Here is a 19,770-nt window from a genome sequence, read left to right as displayed (position 1 = left end):
TGCAATAAATTCATTAGTGGAGCCGCTATTGAGCTGAAGTTTGACTCAAATTTATGATAGACAACGCACATCCGTAAAAAATCTCATGATTTCCCATTTAGTTTTAGGGGCAGGGAATTCTGTCAAAGTCTGTACCTTTGCTGTTCTTGGCAATACTTGTCTCTGCCCTACCATATGACCTAAATAAGTTACTTGTGCTTTTGTGAACTCACTTTTTGCAAGATTTATTACTTGATTTGCCGACTGTAATTGTTTAAATGAGGCTTCCAGTTGTTTTAAATGGTCTTTCCACGTGTTGCTATAAACCAATACATCATCCAAGTAAACCACACACAGTTAGGAACATTAGTGATCACCTGATTCATTAGTCTTTGAAAAGTACCTGGAGCATTTTTTTAATCTAAATGGCATTACTCAGCATTGAAATAGCCCATTTGGTCTGACATAAGCCAACATTTCCTTAGCTCGCGATGTTAAAGGTACTTGCCAGTACCCTTTCAACAAATCTATCTTAGTAAGGAATGTAGTACTGCCACCCCTTTCAATATAACCTTCTAGACGAGGGATTGGGTAGGAATCCGTTTTTATTACCACATTAACCTTTCTATGCAGAACCTGGTTGACCCATCATGTTTAGGCACTAACGCTACTGGAGAACACCAACTGCTTTGACTCCGCTCAATTAGGTGATTTTCTAACACATATTGAATTTCTGCTGTCACCTGAGTTTGTTCCTTTGGACTTAAACAATAAGGATGTTGCTTTAGAAAATTCCCATACATCCACATCATGTGTGGCTAAAGTTATAGACCCTGGTTTATCCCTACAGATCCCTTTAAATTCTGAGTAACCTCACTAGATCCTCTCATTGCCTGACCTCTAGGTATGAAATAAGCATCTAACTATCCTAATATTTCAGTGTTAGCTAACTGGATAGTAGGTGGTTCAATTTGTGAACTGATCTAAGTCTCCTTCTAGCTCACTCTCACTGTTTCTTTCATCCTCCACTATGCTTACAACCTGACATACCTGCTGTTCCCTATCCACCCCCACACCCCCATACACACACAAACACATATATACACACACACACACACACACACCTACAATGGAATCATTTTAACATATTGACATGACGCAGCCGATTCTATTATCCTATTTCCTATGTTCTGGGGCATCTATCAAATAATTTACTTTACTAACCCTCTTAATTACTTTGTATGGACCACTGAACCGTGCTTTTAGAGGTTCCCCCTTTAATGGCAATAACACTAATTTCATCCCCTGGTTGTAATGTTTGGGTCTCAGCTTGCTTACCTGCTCATTCTTTCTTCTTTGTTTGAGAAACTTTAAGATGTCCCTGAGCCACTTTGCAGGCTCCCGTGAGCTGTTCCTGGAACACAGACACATAATCTAACATAGAGGATTCGCCCTTCTCTCCTAAAAACTTTTCTTTGATTAATTTCAGAGGACCTCTTATCTCATGTCCATAAATTAATTCAAAAAGGCTGAAACCAGTCGATTCATTTGATGAATCTCAGGTTGCAAATAAAAGAAAAGTCCAGTCCTTTGTCCCAATCATGGGGATATTCATGACAATGTGCTTTGATCATTGTTTTGAGTTTGATGGTGCCTCTCTAAAGCAGCATTTGTGGATGATATGCTGTGGACTTAAGCTGTTTTACACCCAAACTGTTCATTATGTTCTGAAAAGTTCTAGACATAAAATTGGAACCCTGATCCGACTGGATCTCTACCGGTAAGCCATATCGGGTAACAAATTGGGTTAACTCCTCTGCCACTACTTTAGCCGTAATTGTCCTTAGAGGGATGGCCTCTGGAAATCGAGTTGTCATATCCATAATAGTAAGGATATACTTGTGGCTGCTTTCGTTTTTGGTAACGGTCTCACAAGTCTACTAATACTCGACTAAATGTCTCCTCAAAAACCAGTATGGGAATTAAGAGTAAAGGCAAAATACCGTGGATACTGGAAATCTGAAACAAAAACAAAAAATGCTGGAAAAACTCAGCAGGTCTGACAGCATTTGTGGAAAGAAAGACAGAGTTAACGTTTCGAGTCCGTATGACTTCTTCAAATTAAAGGGAAGTGGAAATGTGGTGAAATATATACAGTTTAAGGAGGGTGGAGCAGGTGAAGCTGGATAGAAGGCCAGTGATCGGTGGAGGCAAAGGAGAGATTGCGAAAGATGTCATAAACAAAAGGTCAAAGGGTTGTTAATAGTGGTGGCACTGACTAAATGAGTGCTAATGGTGACATTAAGATTGGAAAGCAGAATGTGATAATGGCAGGACCAGGATAAGCTCTCTGGAAAGTGACAGATGGCCCTAGTGCGGTGGGGGACGGTGGTGGGGAAAAAAGATCAAAAAGGCTAAAAACTGGGGATAAAACAATGAATAAAAATGGAAATAATTTTTTTTTTAATAATGAAAATAAGTGGAGGGGTAATAAATAAAGATTAATATAGGAAAGTGGGGATGGAGGAAAGAGTTCATGGTCTGAAGTTGTTGAACTCAATGTTAAGTCCGTAAGGCTGTAAAGTGCTTAATTGGAAGCTGAGGTGCTGTTTCTCCAGTTTGCGTTGAACTTCACTGAAACATTGCAGCAGGCCAAGGACAGACATGTGGGCATGAGAGCAGGATTGGGTGTTGAAATGGCAAGCGACAGGAAGGTCTGGGTCATGCTTGCGGACAGACCAAAGATGTTCTGCAAAGTGGTCACCCAGTCTTTGTTTAGTCTCTCCAATGTAGAGGAGACCGCATTGGGAGCAGCGAATGCAGTAGACTAAATTGAGGGAAGTGCAAGTGAAATGCTGCTTCACTTGAAAGGAGCGTTTGAGCCTTTGGATGGTGAGGAGGGGGAAGTAAAAGGGCAGGTGTTGCACATACTGCGATTGCATGGGAAGGTGCCACGGGAGGGGGTTGAGGTGTTTGGAGTGATGGAGGAGTGGACCAGGGTGTCCCGGGGCAGGGGGCGGGGGGTGGGGGGGGAGAGAGAAGATGTGTTTGGTGGTGGCACCATGCTGGAGATGGCGGAGGATGATCCTTTGAATGCGGAGGCTGGTGGGGTGAAAAGTGAGGATAAGAGTTCTGGTTCTGGGAGGGAGAGGAAGGTGTGAGGGCAGAGATGTGAGAGATGGGTCAGACACATTTGAGAGCTCTGTCAACTGCCGTGGGTGGGAAACCTTGGTTAAGGAAGAAGGAATTAAGGGTGCCGGTTTGATTGTATGTTGTGGTTTTCCTGCCATCTGGCACTTATGGCTTATTTTACAAAACTGCACCATGTCCTTTTGAAGACCTGGCCAGTAAAACAGCAGGTTTATCCGTGTTTGAGTTTGCCATATCCCTACATGTCCTGCCATAGGAATTTCACGCACTACCCGTAATATCTCTTTACGATATTTGGGTGGTACCACTACCTGATGAACAAGTGTCCACTCCTCATCCTCAGGTCTGTAAGGAGATCTCCACTTCCTCATTAGAATTCGTCTTTCAATATAATAACATTCTGGAACTTCCTTAGCCCCAGCTTTAGTTTGGGCTGATAAGACCATAAAACAGGAGCAGAAATTAGGCCATTCGGCCCATCGAGTCTGCTCCGCCATTCAATCATGACTGATAAGTTTCTCAACCCCATTCTCCCGCCTTCTCCCCGTAACCTTTGATTGTGCTATCTTTCTGAACTCTGGATCAGCTTGTTGAGCCTCAACTAAAGAAGATTTGTTAAACACCTCTTTTGGATTATCTAAGCCTTTAAAGAAAGTTTAAGTCAGCCAAATATCTGTCTGTGGTACCACTTTGACCTTTGATGATGGACTTAGTTTAGCCATTGCTTGGGTCATCACACATGAAGGCGAAACTCCTGGAACCTTTGCCTGTAACTGCTCCGTCTCTTTAACCTCAATTGAGTTTTCTGTAATTATGGGAGAAGCTACTACCTTTGCTCCATCTAAATCATTTCCCAGGAGTAAATCAACTACATCTACATATAACTTCTCAACAACACCTGCCGTCACTTTGCCAGACATTAGGTTACACTCCAAGTGCACCTAGTACGAACATACAGACATATGCTCCCCGCCAATACCATTGACTAAAACTTTGGCTTTTAATGTGAAGTTTTGTTCTCCTTTAAGGAAGGCTGTAAATGCATTGGAGTCGGTTCAGAGGAGGTTTACTAGATTGATACATGGAATGAGTGGATTGTCTTATGAGGGAAGGTTGGACAGACTGGGCTTGTTTCCACTAGAATTTAGAAGAGTGAGGGGTGATTTGATTAAAGTATACAAGATCCTGAACGGTCTTGACAAGGTGGACGTAGAAAAGATGTTTCCTTCTTTTCGGTGAGTCCAGAACTAGGGGGCACTGTTTTAAAATTAGGGGCGCCCCCTTTTAGTACAGAGATGAGGAGAAATTTTTTTCTGAGGGTTGTGAGACTTTGGAACTCTGCCTCAGAAGGTGGTGAGGTGGGGTCATTGAATATTTTTAAGGCAGAGAGCGGTAGATTCTTGTTGGGCAAGGGAATCGAAGGTTATCAGGGGTAGATGGGAATGTGGAATTCAAAACACAAGCAGATCAGCCATGATCTTATTGAATGGCGGAGCAGGCTCGAAGGGCCGAATGGTCTACTCCTGTTCCTATTTTTAATGTTCTTATGGACCAGCTCATGATCATCAGCCATCTCTGCTGCCTGCCTAGCCATTGCGACCCTGTGGTCTTCAACATGGATTTTTAAAAATACTCTTGGCAGCCTCCAAATGCCCAAACACCGCAATATCAGTAAGGACACTGGTGAGACTCCCGTGCTTTTCTTTGAAATAGTACCATGGAATCTTTAACATCCGTCTCAAGTAGCATTTGGGGCCTCAGTTTAACGCCTCATCCAACATTGGCACCTCTGACAGTGCAGCATTCTCTTAGTACTGCACTGGGAGTGTCAGACTAGACCTTGTGCCCAAGTTTCTGGAGTGGGACTTGAATCCACAACCTTCTGAGCCGCAGCTGACATCAATGCATAAACACACTGGTAAAGCACCACATCACTTCTTTCACCTCCTCTTATACAGTTCCTGTTTGATTGGTGAACATCAGCCAGTAAGATCCCATGGAAAAATGGCACAGGGAATAATACTAAATGATTGGCCGATGCCTAATCTGTTATGCATTTCTAATGGGATAATTGACTAGATCCTCTGTTTCAGTGATGTTGATTAAGACAGGAATATTGGCTGGGACACCAGAGTTTGCTCTTCAGTTAGTGTGGTGAGTGTGTGAATATTTTGACAGGGCCTTGGCTTCTCGTGTTAGATTGTCATCATCAAACAATTTGCTTTCTCACCCGTTTGCTAACCAGTTGACGCCGCGGTTGGACACTCACCCTGCCATGATTACTGTGCTGGAGATGGGTGCTGCGCGACACTTCCTACGCACTCAGCAGCTTGCCAAGTCCAGCGAGGAGCGGGCTCAGATCCTGCAGCCAACACTGGAAATCAATGCCAGGTAAGGTGCAGCCTGCGCCAGGTAGGTCACGTTGTACAGGTGTAGAGAGGGGAAGAGGAGGAGTGCACTCATTGCCCGCACACACAATTGCTCTAAAAGAGATGGTGAGGGGACAGGTTCCTCTCCTCCTCAGTCCCTTCATCCTGCTTAAAGCCATTGAGTGACTGTAACCTTGCTCCACTCACGCCTCCAAAACATTGCTGCCAGGGTGGTATCGGCTGCTACAGCAGTAATTCATGATAACTGCCTATAACTGCACCATATCACCATGTATACATGCAATGTAGGCCAGGGCACCATATTGCCTGTGTCTCTGACCCTTGGCCAACCCCCTTGCAATCCCCATAATCCTTCCTGGTGTTTCATTTTTTTACAGCCCCTTTTCTTGTTCTCACGCTCACTCACTCTCCCGCGCTCTCACACTCTCTCCCTCGCGCGCTCTCTCTCCGTCTCACGTGCTCTCGCGCGCTCTCACTCTCTCGCGCGCGCTCACTCTCTCGGGCGCTCTCACTCTCTCGCCACCTCTCACTCTCTCGGGCGCTCTCACTCTCTCGCGTGCGCTCACTCTCTCGGGCGCGCTCACTCTCTCGGGCGCTCTCACTCTCTCGCGTGCTCTCACTCTCTCGCGTGCTCTCACTCTCTCGCGCGCTCTCACTCTCTCGCCACCTCTCACTCTCTCGGGCGCTCTCACTCTCTCGCGCGCTCTCACCCTCTCGCGCACTCTCACTCTCTCGCCACCTCTCACTCTCTCGCGCGCGCTCACTCTCTCGCGCGCGCTCACTCTCTCGCGCGCGCTCACTCTCTCGCGCGCGCTCACTCTCTCGCGCGCGCTCACTCTCTCGCGCGCTCTCACTCTCTCGCGCGCCCTCACTCTCGCGCGCTCTCACTCTCGCGCGCTCTCACTCTCGCGCGCTCTCACTCTCTCGCGCGCTCTCACTCTCTCGCGCGCTCTCTCGCGCTCTTTCCGCGCGCTCTCCACTCTCTCTCTCGCGCTCTCTCCGCGCTCTCACTCTCGCACTCACTCTCTCTCACGCGCTCTCACTCACTCTCTCTCGCGCTCTCACTCACTCTCTCTCGCGCTCTCACTCACTCTCTCTCGCGCTCTCACTCACTCTCTCTCGCGCTCTCACTCACTCTCTCTCGCGCTCTCACTCACTCTCTCTCGCGCTCTCACTCACTCTGTCTCGCGCTCTCACTCACTCTGTCTCGCGCTCTCACTCACTCTGTCTCGCGCTCTCACTCACTCTGTCTCGCGCTCTCACTCACTCTGTCTCGCGCTCTCACTCACTCTGTCTCGCGCTCTCACTCACTCTGTCTCGCGCTCTCACTCACTCTGTCTCGCGCTCTCACTCACTCTGTCTCGCGCTCTCACTCACTCTGTCTCGCGCTCTCACTCACTCTGTCTCGCGCTCTCACTCACTCTGTCTCGCGCTCTCACTCACTCTGTCTCGCGCTCTCACTCACTCTGTCTCGCGCTCTCACTCACTCTGTCTCGCGCTCTCACTCACTCTGTCTCGCGCTCTCACTCACTCTGTCTCGCGCTCTCACTCACTCTGTCTCGCGCTCTCACTCACTCTGTCTCGCGCTCTCACTCACTCTGTCTCGCGCTCTCACTCACTCTGTCTCGCGCTCTCACTCACTCTGTCTCGCGCTCTCACTCACTCTGTCTCGCGCGCTCACTCACTCTGTCTCGCGCTCTCACTCACTCTGTCTCGCGCTCTCACTCACTCTGTCTCGCGCTCTCACTCACTCTGTCTCGCGCTCTCACTCACTCTGTCTCGCGCTCTCACTCACTCTGTCTCGCGCGCTCACTCACTCTGTCTCGCGCGCTCACTCACTCTGTCTCGCGCGCTCACTCACTCTGTCTCGCGCGCTCACTCACTCTGTCTCGCGCTCTCACTCACTCTGTCTCGCGCGCTCACTCACTCTCACGCGCGCTCACTCACTCTCTCTCACGCTCTCACTCACTCTCGCGCTCTCACTCACTCACTCTCTCTCGCGCTCTCTCTCACTCACTCTCGCGCTCTCACTCTCTCTCGCGCTCTCACTAACTCACTCTGTCTCGCGTTCTCACTCACTCACTCTCGCGCTCTCACTCACTCTCGCGCTCTCACTCACTCGCGCTCTCACACTCTCTCGCGCTCTCACACTCTCTCGCGCTCTCACTCACTCTGTCTCGCGCTCTCACTCTGTCTCGCGCTCTCACTCTGTCTCGCGCTCTCACTCTGTCTCGCGCTCTCACTCTGTCTCGCGCTCTCACTCTGTCTCGCGCTCTCACTCTGTCTCGCGCTCTCACTCTGTCTCGCGCGCTCTCACTCTCTCGCGCGCTCTCACTCTCTCTCGCGCTCTCACTCTGTCTCGCGCTCTCACTCACTCTGTCTCGCGCTCTCACTCTGTCTCGCGCTCTCACTCACTCTGTCTCGCGCTCTCACTCACTCTGTCTCGCGCTCTCACTCACCCTGTCTCGCGCTCTCACTCACCCTGTCTCGCGCTCTCACTCACCCTGTCTCGCGCTCTCACTCACCCTGTCTCGCGCTCTCACTCACTCTGTCTCGCGCTCTCACTCACTCTCGCGCTCTCACTCACTCACTCTCTCTCGCGCTCTCTCTCACTCACTCTCGTGCTCTCACTCTCTCTCGCGCTCTCACTAACTCACTCTGTCTCGCGTTCTCACTCACTCACTCTCGCGCTCTCACTCACTCTCGCGCTCTCACTCACTCGCGCTCTCACACTCTCTCGCGCTCTCACTCACTCTGTCTCGCGCTCTCACTCTGTCTCGCGCTCTCATTCTGTCTCGCGCTCTCACTCTGTCTCGCGCTCTCACTCTGTCTCGCGCTCTCACTCTGTCTCGCGCTCTCACTCTGTCTCGCGCTCTCACTCTGTCTCGCGCGCTCTCACTCTCTCTCGCGCTCTCACTCTGTCTCGCGCTCTCACTCACTCTGTCTCGCGCTCTCACTCTGTCTCGCGCTCTCACTCACTCTGTCTCGCGCTCTCACTCTGTCTCGCGCTCTCACTCACTCTGTCTCGCGCTCTCACTCACTCTGTCTCGCGCTCTCACTCACTCTGTCTCGCGCTCTCACTCACCCTGTCTCGCGCTCTCACTCACCCTGTCTCGCGCTCTCACTCACCCTGTCTCGCGCTCTCACTCACCCTGTCTCGCGCTCTCACTCACCCTGTCTCGCGCTCTCACTCACTCTGTCTCGCGCTCTCACTCACTCTGTCTCGCGCTCTCACTCACTCTGTCTCGCGCTCTCACTCACTCTGTCTCGCGCTCTCACTCACTCTGTCTCGCGCTCTCACTCACTCTGTCTCGCGCTCTCACTCACTCTGTCTCGCGCTCTCACTCACTCTGTCTCGCGCTCTCACTCACTCTGTCTCGCGCTCTCACTCACTCTGTCTCGCGCTCTCACTCACTCTGTCTCGCGCTCTCACTCACTCTGTCTCGCGCTCTCACTCACTCTGTCTCGCGCTCTCACTCACTCTGTCTCGCGCTCTCACTCACTCTGTCTCGCGCTCTCACTCACTCTGTCTCGCGCTCTCACTCACTCTGTCTCGCGCTCTCACTCACTCTGTCTCGCGCTCTCACTCACTCTGTCTCGCGCTCTCACTCACTCTGTCTCGCGCTCTCACTCACTCTGTCTCGCGCTCTCACTCACTCTGTCTCGCGCTCTCACTCACTCTGTCTCGCGCTCTCACTCACTCTGTCTCGCGCTCTCACTCACTCTGTCTCGCGCTCTCACTCACTCTGTCTCGCGCTCTCACTCACTCTGTCTCGCGCTCTCACTCACTCTGTCTCGCGCTCTCACTCACTCTGTCTCGCGCTCTCACTCACTCTGTCTCGCGCTCTCACTCACTCTGTCTCGCGCGCTCACTCACTCTGTCTCGCGCGCTCACTCACTCTGTCTCGCGCGCTCACTCACTCTGTCTCGCGCGCTCACTCACTCTGTCTCGCGCGCTCACTCACTCTGTCTCGCGCGCTCACTCACTCTGTCTCGCGCGCTCACTCACTGTCTCGCGCGCTCACTCACTCTGTCTCGCGCGCTCACTCACTCTGTCTCGCGCGCTCACTCACTCTGTCTCGCGCGCTCACTCACTCTGTCTCGCGCGCTCACTCACTCTGTCTCGCGCGCTCACTCACTCTGTCTCGCGCGCTCACTCACTCTGTCTCGCGCGCTCACTCACTCTGTCTCGCGCGCTCACTCACTCTGTCTCGCGCGCTCACTCACTCTGTCTCGCGCGCTCACTCACTCTCACGCGCGCTCACTCACTCTCTCTCACGCTCTCACTCACTCTCGCGCTCTCACTCACTCACTCTCTCTCGCGCTCTCTCTCACTCACTCTCGCGCTCTCACTCTCTCTCGCGCTCTCACTAACTCACTCTGTCTCGCGTTCTCACTCACTCACTCTCGCGCTCTCACTCACTCTCGCGCTCTCACTCACTCGCGCTCTCACACTCTCTCGCGCTCTCACTCACTCTGTCTCGCGCTCTCACTCTGTCTCGCGCTCTCACTCTGTCTCGCGCTCTCACTCTGTCTCGCGCTCTCACTCTGTCTCGCGCTCTCACTCTGTCTCGCGCTCTCACTCTGTCTCGCGCTCTCACTCTGTCTCGCGCGCTCTCACTCTGTCTCGCGCGCTCTCACTCTCTCGCGCGCTCTCACTCTCTCGCGCGCTCTCACTCTCTCGCGCTCTCACTCTCTCGCGCGCTCTCACTCTCTCGCGCGCTCTCACTCTCTCGCGCGCTCTCACTCTCTCGCGCGCTCTCACTCTCTCGCGCGCTCTCACTCTCTCGCGCGCTCTCACTCTCTCGCGCGCTCTCACTCTCTCGCGCGCTCTCACTCTCTCGCGCGCTCTCACTCTCTCGCGCGCTCTCACTCTCTCGCGCGCTCTCACTCTCTCGCGCGCTCTCACTCTCTCGCGCGCTCTCACTCTCTCGCGCGCTCTCACTCTCTCGCGCGCTCTCACTCTCTCGCGCGCTCTCTCTCTCTCTCTCTCTCGCGCTCTCTCCACGCTCTCTCCGCGCTCTCACTCTCTCGCACTCTCACTCACTCTGTCTCGCGCTCTCACTCACACTGTCTCGCGCGCTCACTCACTCTCACGCGCTCTCACTCTCTCTCGCGCTCTCTAACTCACTCTCTCTCGTGCTCTCACTCTCGCGCTCTCACTCACTCTCTCTCGCGCTCTCACTCACTCTCTCTCGCGCTCTCACTCACTCACTCGCGCTCTCACTCACTCGCGCTCTCACTCACTCACGCGCTCTCACTAACTCTCTCTCGCGCTCTCACTAACTCTCTCTCGCGCTCTCACTCACTCTCTCTCGCGCTCTCACTCACTCTCTCTCGCGCTCTCACTCACTCTCGCGCTCTCACTCTCTCTCTCGCGCTCTCACTCACTCTCGCGCTCTCACTCACTCACTCGCGCTCTCACTCACTCACTCGCGCTCTCACTCACTCACTCGCGCTCTCACTCACACTCATGCGCTCTCACTCACTCACGCGCTCTCACTAACTCTCTCGCGCTCTCACTCTCTCTCGCGCTCTCACTCACTCTCACTCACTCTCGTGCTCTCACTCACTCACTCTCGTGCTCTCACTCACTCTCGTGCTCTCACTCACTCACTCTCGCGCTCTCACTCACTCTCTCTCTCGCGCTCTCACTCTCTCGCGCACTCTGTCTCTCTCGCGCTTTCTATCTCTCGCACTCTCTCTCGCGCGCTCTGTCTCTCTCGCGCGCTCTGTCTGTCTCGCGCTCTGTCTGTCTCGCGCTCTGTCTGTCTCGCGCTCTGTCTGTCTCGCGCTCTCTGTCTGTCTCGCGCTCTCTGTCTGTCTCGCGCTCTCTGTCTGTCTCGCGCTCTCTGTCTGTCTCGCGCTCTCTGTCTGTCTCGCGCTCTCTGTCTGTCTCGCGCTCTCTGTCTGTCTCGCGCTCTCTGTCTGTCTCGCGCTCTCTGTCTGTCTCGCGCTCTCTGTCTGTCTCGCGCTCTCTGTCTGTCTCGCGCTCTCTGTCTGTCTCGCGCTCTCTGTCTGTCTCGCGCTCTCTGTCTGTCTCGCGCTCTCTGTCTGTCTCGCGCTCTCTGTCTGTCTCGCGCTCTCTGTCTGTCTCGCGCTCTCTGTCTGTCTCGCGCTCTCTGTCTGTCTCGCGCTCTCTGTCTGTCTCGCGCTCTCTGTCTGTCTCGCGCTCTCTGTCTGTCTCGCGCTCTCTGTCTGTCTCGCGCTCTCTGTCTGTCTCGCGCTCTCTGTCTGTCTCGCGCTCTCTGTCTGTCTCGCGCTCTCTGTCTGTCTCGCGCTCTCTGTCTGTCTCGCGCTCTCTGTCTGTCTCGCGCTCTCTGTCTGTCTCGCGCTCTCTGTCTGTCTCGCGCTCTCTGTCTGTCTCGCGCTCTCTGTCTGTCTCGCGCTCTCTGTCTGTCTCGCGCTCTCTGTCTGTCTCGCGCTCTCTGTCTGTCTCGCGCTCTCTGTCTGTCTCGCGCTCTCTGTCTGTCTCGCGCTCTCTGTCTGTCTCGCGCTCTCTGTCTGTCTCGCGCTCTCTGTCTGTCTCGCGCTCTCTGTCTGTCTCGCGCTCTCTGTCTGTCTCGCGCTCTCTGTCTGTCTCGCGCTCTCTGTCTGTCTCGCGCTCTCTGTCTGTCTCGCGCTCTCTGTCTGTCTCGCGCTCTCTGTCTGTCTCGCGCTCTCTGTCTGTCTCGCGCTCTCTGTCTGTCTCGCGCTCTCTGTCTGTCTCGCGCTCTCTGTCTGTCTCGCGCTCTCTGTCTGTCTCGCGCTCTCTGTCTGTCTCGCGCTCTCTGTCTGTCTCGCGCTCTCTGTCTGTCTCGCGCTCTCTGTCTGTCTCGCGCTCTCTGTCTGTCTCGCGCTCTCTGTCTGTCTCGCGCTCTCTGTCTGTCTCGCGCTCTCTGTCTGTCTCGCGCTCTCTGTCTGTCTCGCGCTCTCTGTCTGTCTCGCGCTCTCTGTCTGTCTCGCGCTCTCTGTCTGTCTCGCGCTCTCTGTCTGTCTCGCGCTCTCTGTCTGTCTCGCGCTCTCTGTCTGTCTCGCGCTCTCTGTCTGTCTCGCGCTCTCTGTCTGTCTCGCGCTCTCTGTCCGTCTCGCTCTCTCGCGCTCTCTGTCCGTCTCGCTCTCTCGCGCTCTCTGTCCGTCTCGCTCTCTCGCGCTCTCCGTCTCGCTCTCTCGCGCTCTCCGTCTCGCTCTCTCGCGCTCTCCGTCTCGCTCTCTCGCGCTCTCCGTCTCGCTCTCTCGCGCTCTCCGTCTCGCTCTCTCGCGCTCTCCGTCTCGCTCTCTCGCGCTCTCCGTCTCGCTCTCTCGCGCTCTCCGTCTCGCTCTCTCGCGCTCTCCGTCTCGCTCTCTCGCGCTCTCCGTCTCGCTCTCTCGCGCTCTCCGTCTCGCTCTCTCGCGCTCTCCGTCTCGCTCTCTCGCGCTCTCCGTCTCGCTCTCTCGCGCTCTCCGTCTCGCTCTCTCGCGCTCTCCGTCTCGCTCTCTCGCGCTCTCCGTCTCGCTCTCTCGCGCTCTCCGTCTCGCTCTCTCGCGCTCTCCGTCTCGCTCTCTCGCGCTCTCCGTCTCGCTCTCTCGCGCTCTCCGTCTCGCTCTCTCGCGCTCTCCGTCTCGCTCTCTCGCGCTCTCCGTCTCGCTCTCTCGCGCTCTCCGTCTCGCTCTCTCGCGCTCTCCGTCTCGCTCTCTCCCGCTCTCCGTCTCGCTCTCTCCCGCTCTCCGTCTCGCTCTCTCCCGCTCTCCGTCTCGCTCTCTCCCGCTCTCCGTCTCGCTCTCTCCCGCTCTCCGTCTCGCTCTCCCGCTCGCTGTCTCTCTCTCCCGCTCGCTGTCTCTCTCTCCCGCTCGCTGTCTCTCTCTCCCGCTCGCTGTCTCTCTCTCTCCCGCTCGCTGTCTCTCGCTCTCCCGCTCGCTGTCTCTCGCTCTCCCGCTCGCTGTCTCGCTCTCCCGCTCGCTGTCTCGCTCTCCCGCTCGCTGTCTCGCTCTCCCGCTCGCTGTCTCGCTCTCCCGCTCGCTCTCCCGCTCGCTCTCGCTGTCTCGCTCTCGCTGTCTCGCTCTCGCTGTCTCGCGCTCTCCCGCTCGCGCTCTCCCGCTCGCGCTCTCCCGCTCGCGCTCTCCCGCTCGCGCTCTCCCGCTCGCGCTCTCCCGCTCGCGCTCTCGTGCGCTCGCGCTGTCTCGCTCTCGTGCGCTCGCGCTCTCTCGCTCTCGCTCTCGTGCGCTCGCGCTGTCTCGCTCTCGTGCGCTCTCGCACGCTCGCGCTGTCTCTCACTCTCTCCATCTCGCATGCTTGCTCTCTCTAGCATGCGGAGAGAGAGGGCGTGTGCACATGAGAGCCCCTTCTTTCTCTGTGTCCCTCCCACCTCCCCCTCTCTGCAGCACTGTCACTTTTGCACATACAGACCATGGTCATTTTGGAATTGTAGAGATAACTTTCATTAATTAACTTATACCTTGTGTTGTTTCAGTCACTCACTGATAAAGAAACTGAATGAATTACGAGACAAGAATCCGGAACTAGCTAAGTTGCTGCTTGACCAGGTGAGCAAGTGTCTGAGTTCAGCTACCAAGTCAACCCTGTGCCAGTGATGCTGCTGGTGGTATTCAGCACGCAGCACTAAAGGGCATCTAACAGGGGGTATGAGCATGATCTAGAGCTGCACATCTTACCTAGTGAGTTTGAGGAGGACGCTGTGGGGTTTAGTGAGGGTATGCTATGGGGATTTTGCAGGTGTGTGCATTGGGCCTTGCTTAATGTGTTGTCTGAAAGTCAACTCCTCCGGCGAGGCAGCGCTCCCTCGGTCCTGGCCCTCCGGCAGGGCAGCGCTCCCTCGGTCCTGGCCCTCCGGCAGGGCAGCGTTCCCTCGGTCCTGGCCCTCCAGCGGGGCAGCGCTCCCTTGGTCCTGACCCTCCAACAATACAGCGCTCCCTCGGTCCTGGCCCTCCAGCGGGGCAGCGCTCCCTCGGTCCTGGCCCTCCAGCGGGGCAGCGCTCCCTCAGTCCTGGCCCTCCGGCAATACAGCGCTCCCTCGGTCCTGGCTCTCCGGCGGGGAAGCGCTCCCTCGGTCCTGGCCCTCCAGCAGGGCAACGCTCCCTCGGTCCTAGCCCTCCAGCAGGGCAACGCTCCCTCGGTCCTGGCCCTCCAGCAGGGCAGCGCTCCCTCGGTCCTGGCCCTCCGGCAGGGCAGCGCTCCCTCGGTCCTGGCCCTCCAACAATACAGCGCTCCCTCGGTCCTGGCCCTCCGGCAGGGCAGCGCTCCCTCGGTCCTGGCCCTCCAGCAGGGCAGCGCTCCCTCGGTCCTGGCCCTCCGGCAGGGCAGCGCTCCCTCGGTCCTGGCCCTCCGGCAGGGCAGCGCTCCCTCGGTCCTGGCCCTCCAACAATACAGCGCTCCCTCGGTCCTGGCCCTCCGGCAGGGCAGCGCTCCCTCGGTCCTGGCCCTCCGGCAGGGCAGCACTCCCTTGGTACAGCACTAGAGTGTCTGCCTAGAATCGGGGGCTCAGGCCTATGGAGTGGGACTCAAACTCATGACCACCTGACTCAGGGGAATGTGGCAAGGCTGAGATCAGAAAGGAAAATAGAGGAAGCAAATTTGGTGTTGCACCCTAGGACAGGTGGCATCAGGACTTCCTCTGCTCCCTAGGAGACCTATCAATGCAATGGGGAGGCTAAGCTGCCAATGCTTCCGTCATTAAGCTTTTAAGCTTTCTGTAATGCATCCTGTCTTTGTATTCAAACTGAAAATTTGAAAAGAAAATTGTTCTCTTGCTTCAATGGAAAGTCCCTCAATTTAGGACGGAACTTGGGGCATGTGACACTGCTGCAGTGTTTGAAAACAATATATTAGTGCAGCCCCTGACACTGTCATCACCCTGAATAGTGACAAAATGTCTCATTTTGGTGCAAATCTTGGTGTTGCAGTTGCTGCAGTGCTGGCTGCCTGCCACATGGTGGTGAGTGAGCTGAGGAAAGTAGTGATGCAGTGCCTCTGCTGGTAGAGGTTGGGACTGCAGTAACTAAAAGCTTCAGGAAATAAATGACCAGATATTTTGATTGGCAGATGTTTTTTATCTTGAGGAATAAGGCTTGCTGTTTCTGTAGTAAAGCCGACCGGTGCCCAGCTGTAAGGAGAAGAACAATGCTGTTTGGGTGGGAAGAGAGGGGCAGTGAGTTGCTGGAATTTTTGGGATTTCATTTGTTCTTTCTGTGCAGCACAAGGAGCTTTGGGTTAAAGGCTTCACCTTCTCCTGGGGACTTCTCAGTCTTTAGGCCTAATAGTTTTCCATAATAGGATCACAGTGCAACTCTCACAGTCCTAGGGCTTTAAAAGAAGTGGCTGCAGAGATAGTAGATGCATTGATTATAATCTTCCAGAAGTCCCTAGGTTCTGGAAGGGTACCAGTGGATTAGAAAACAACTAATGAAACACCTTTATTCAGGAAAGGTGGGAGATAGAAAGCAGGAAACTAGAGCCCAGTTCACCGAACATCTGTCATAGGAAAATTGCAGGATACTTAGAAAATCATAATGTGATCAGAGTCAACATGGCTTCATGAAGGGGAATTCATGCCTAACAAATGTATTAGAATTCTTTGAGGAGGTAACAAGCAGGATAGATAAAGGGGAACCAGGAGATGTAATATATTTGCATTTCCAAAAGGGATTCGATAAGGTACCGCACATTAGGCTACTTAATAAGTTAAGAGCCCATGATGTTGGGGGTAGTGTATTAGCATAGATAGAGGACTGGCTAACTAATAGAAGACAGAGTTGGGATAAGGGGGGCATTTTTGGGATGTAACTAGTGAAGTGCCACAGGGATCAATGCTGGGGCCACAATTATTTACAATATATATTAATGACTTGGATGAGGGAAATGAATGTACTATGGCCAAGTTTGCAGATGACACAAAAATAGGTGGGAAGGCGAGTGGTGAGGGTGACACAAAGAGTCTACAGAGGGATATAAGTTAAGTGAGTGGGCAAAAACTCGGCAGATGGAATATAATGTGGGAAAATATGAGGTTTTGCACTTTGGCAGGAAGAATAGAGGAGCTGAATATTATTTAAATGGAGAAAGACTGCAGAAAGCTGCAGCACAGAAGGATTTGAGAGTTCTTGTGCATGAATCCCAAAAAGCTAACATATAAGTTCAACGGGTAATAGGGAAGGCAAATGGAATGTTGGCCTTTATTTCAAAGGGAATGGAGTATAAAAATAGGGAAGTCTTGCTAAAACTATGCAAGGCACTAGTTAGACAACACCTAGAAAACTGAACAGTTTTGGTCCCCTTATCTAAGGAAAGATATACTGGCATTGGAGGCAGTCCAGAGAGGGTTCACTGGGTTGATCCTGGGTACAGAGGGATTTTCTTATGAGGAGAGGTTGAGTAGGTTGGGCCTGTACTCATTGGAGTTTAGAAGAATGAGAGGTGACCTTATTGAAACATATAAGATTATTAGAGGGCTTGACAGGGTAGATGCTGAGAGGTTGTTTCCCCTTGTGGGAGAGTCTAGGACCAGAGGGCATAATCTCAGAGTAAGGGGGCGCCCATTTAAAACAGAGTTGAGGAGGAATTTCTTCTCTGAGGGTAGTCAATCTGTGGAATTCTTTACCACAGAGGGCTGGAGAGGCTGGGTCGTTAAGTATATTCAAGGCGGAGATACAGATTTTTAATCAGTAAGGGAATTAAGGGTTATGGGGAAAAGACAGGAAAGTGGAGCACACAAGACCACAAGCAGATCAGCCATGGTCTTATTGAATGGCAGAGCAGCCTCGCAAGGGCTGAATGGCCTACTCCTGCTGCTAAGTCTGGTATTCCTCACTTGGCAGCATCTTCCAAATCCACAACCTCTACCACCTGGAAGGACAAGGACAACAGAGATGCATGTAAACACCACCATCTTCAAGATCCCCTCCAAGTCACACACCATCCTGTCTTGGAACAATGTCAATTGCCATTTCTTCACCCCCTTCTCGAGGGCGATTAGGGATGGGCAATAAATGCTAGCCTTGCCAGCGACACTCACATCCTTGAATGAATTTTTTAAAAGTATGTCATTGTTTCAGTGTAGCACATCACCTCTTACAAAAGGCAGGTGCTGCAGGAAATTCAAGGGACAGAGTGATCTCCTGGTCTATAATCATCATAACTTTACAACACAGAAGGAGACTTTTGCTGGCTGTATATAAGAGCAGTTGTTTAGTCCCACGTTTTGTCCAAAATCCTGTAAGTTCCTCATGGCTAAGTACCCGTCCAACTCCCTTTTCAAATTATTTATGGAATCCACCGGCTTTCCAGGTGAGCATTCCAGATGCCAACAACTAATTTCAGTCACCTAGACAGGGATTTCCCACATATTTTCCCTGAATCGACCTGTGTTTTTATCTCTTTTTGCCTACCCCAGGAGATTGCATGGTTTGGGTCAGGTGGCAGGTTGTTTATTGTGATGTACAATTGTGTAGGTCAGGCTAGATGCCCTTGTTCCTATTAGGGTAGCAGGCTCAGTTGAGATCTCGGGATGGTTGTCCCTGCCTTTTGAGAGTCCCGAATAAGGGTCCCACACTCAGGGCTACAAGCCATGGCCAACAGCAGAACCAGGGCTACAAGCCATGGCCAACAGCAGAACCAGGGCTACAAGCCATGGCCAACAGCAGAACCAGCCAATTTTCGGTGGTAATGGCGGACGAGCTAGAACCTCGAGGGACAGCAGTTGCTTACAGGCAGAGGATCCTTCAGGGCGAGGACTTGTGTTTCCTTTAAGTACACACGAGGAAGATGATGGGATACCGCCTCATGTTTTCTATCCCCCAGTCACATTGCTCATGAACTTGAAAATGGGAGCAATTGAAAAGGGAAGTGTGGGACTGCGAGAGGACCTGCCCTTCGGCAGATCATCACCACGTTGTTCCTATTTCATTACACGGCCTTTTAGTTTATTGCTCTGTTCCCTGTCACCCTGCAGCTTGCATTCCTGTCTGTTCCTCCCCCCCTCATATTGCTCCGGGTGATGGGCTGACCTCAGTGTAGCTCGGCTATGACTGGGTTGAGCCCTTCCAGAGGACAGCAGCCACAAATGGTTTTCCCCAGGGCCATTCGATCTCATCGCATTTGAAAACTGGTGGTTGAGGGGAGTGGTTGTTTGGGCTTTGATCTAACTGTGATCCTGTGCTGTTTCTTTCAGATTTATGACAACGCCATGATCGCTGCGGGGCTGAATGATGACCCCCGACCTATGGTCAGCAGATTGAATGAGCTTCTGACCAAAGCACTGGAAACCACTAGAGATTGAGGGACGGGCCCTAATGCCTCTGGTCGGCATGTGTGGCGTCTTAGGACTGTCAAGGAAGATCCAACAATCCAACCCCACTGAGCCTGTGTTTGATGTTGTGCTTTGTACCATGTAATTTCTCCAATCACAAACACTGTTGACACAAATAATATATGTTGAAATAAAAGATTCTACAAGTAAAATATTTCCAAATGATAACTTTTCTCAGACTGAGGGAGCTGCAGTTTCTTGTGATCTCAGTCGATTACCCAGGTTTTTAGATCCTATTTTACTTGATCCCTGCAAGGAGACACTGCCCCTCTTTTCTGTAAATCTCTGGTTTCCTGGCAAAATAATTAATTACCCAGTGGCCCGATGATTTCAGCCAGTGCCAGGGTAAAGGATTGGCACAGGTTTCCTTCCACCAGAAGTCATGTGTCCTGGTTCACTTTTCTGCTGTTGTGTATGGACAGGAACCTCAGAAGTAGAATTGAGGGTGGTAGAGGGGAAGGAGAGATATACCGGGGGGGTGGGGGTAAAATTTGTTCAGGAATAAAACGTGCTGGCTGCTTTAGGTGTTGGGATTCAGACGCTGCTGTGTGTAGGCGGAGGGGTGTTGCTTTGTACATGGGTGTTGGAAATAATTTACCTATTTATGGAACTGTGGTATAGAATGCTAGGCAGCTGTTTCACTCAGGTTTAAAAAGAAATCGCTGAATTTTAAAGAGGGATCTTGGTGTTTTCAGAATATTTTGGCACCCACACTAAGCCTGTGAATGATATTGTTTGCTAAGAATATTGGTGACAGCAAAGTCTTTTAGACAAAATAGTCTACAATGTTCTCCTCGCTGGGGTCTGATTTCACAGGTAACAAGCCCCCCCCCACCCCACACCCCCCCAATATGCACACCCTCACAAATCCATGAAGTTGAGCTAAGTATTGAAGTGAGAGCTTCTATGTGGAAGAGATGAATAAACTCTGCATAGACTGGGATCTCCTGAATTTGTGATGCAGGATGTGA

At 52.6% G+C, this 19,770-nt stretch overlaps 1 protein-coding gene across 1 annotated transcript in view; it reads left to right on the top strand.

Moving 5' to 3' along the window:
- The window catches only part of trap1 (TNF receptor-associated protein 1), a 38,218-nt gene extending 19,267 nt beyond the window's left edge, over window positions 1-18,951 (top strand). Inside the window, exons 16-18 of the mRNA XM_078558770.1 lie at window positions 5,375-5,520; window positions 13,949-14,021; window positions 18,662-18,951. Coding sequence (XP_078414896.1) covers window positions 5,375-5,520; window positions 13,949-14,021; window positions 18,662-18,769 — 327 coding nt within the window. The 3' untranslated portion in view covers window positions 18,770-18,951. The remainder of the gene's footprint in view (window positions 1-5,374; window positions 5,521-13,948; window positions 14,022-18,661) is intronic.
- The last annotated feature ends 819 nt before the right edge of the window (window positions 18,952-19,770 follow it).

This window comes from Cetorhinus maximus, chromosome 15, assembly GCF_964194155.1.
Source record: "Cetorhinus maximus chromosome 15, sCetMax3.hap1.1, whole genome shotgun sequence".
NCBI lineage: Eukaryota > Metazoa > Chordata > Chondrichthyes > Lamniformes > Cetorhinidae > Cetorhinus > Cetorhinus maximus.
The sequence above is the reverse complement of the archived record's forward strand: the minus strand, read 5'-3'. Positions and strand labels throughout refer to the sequence as shown.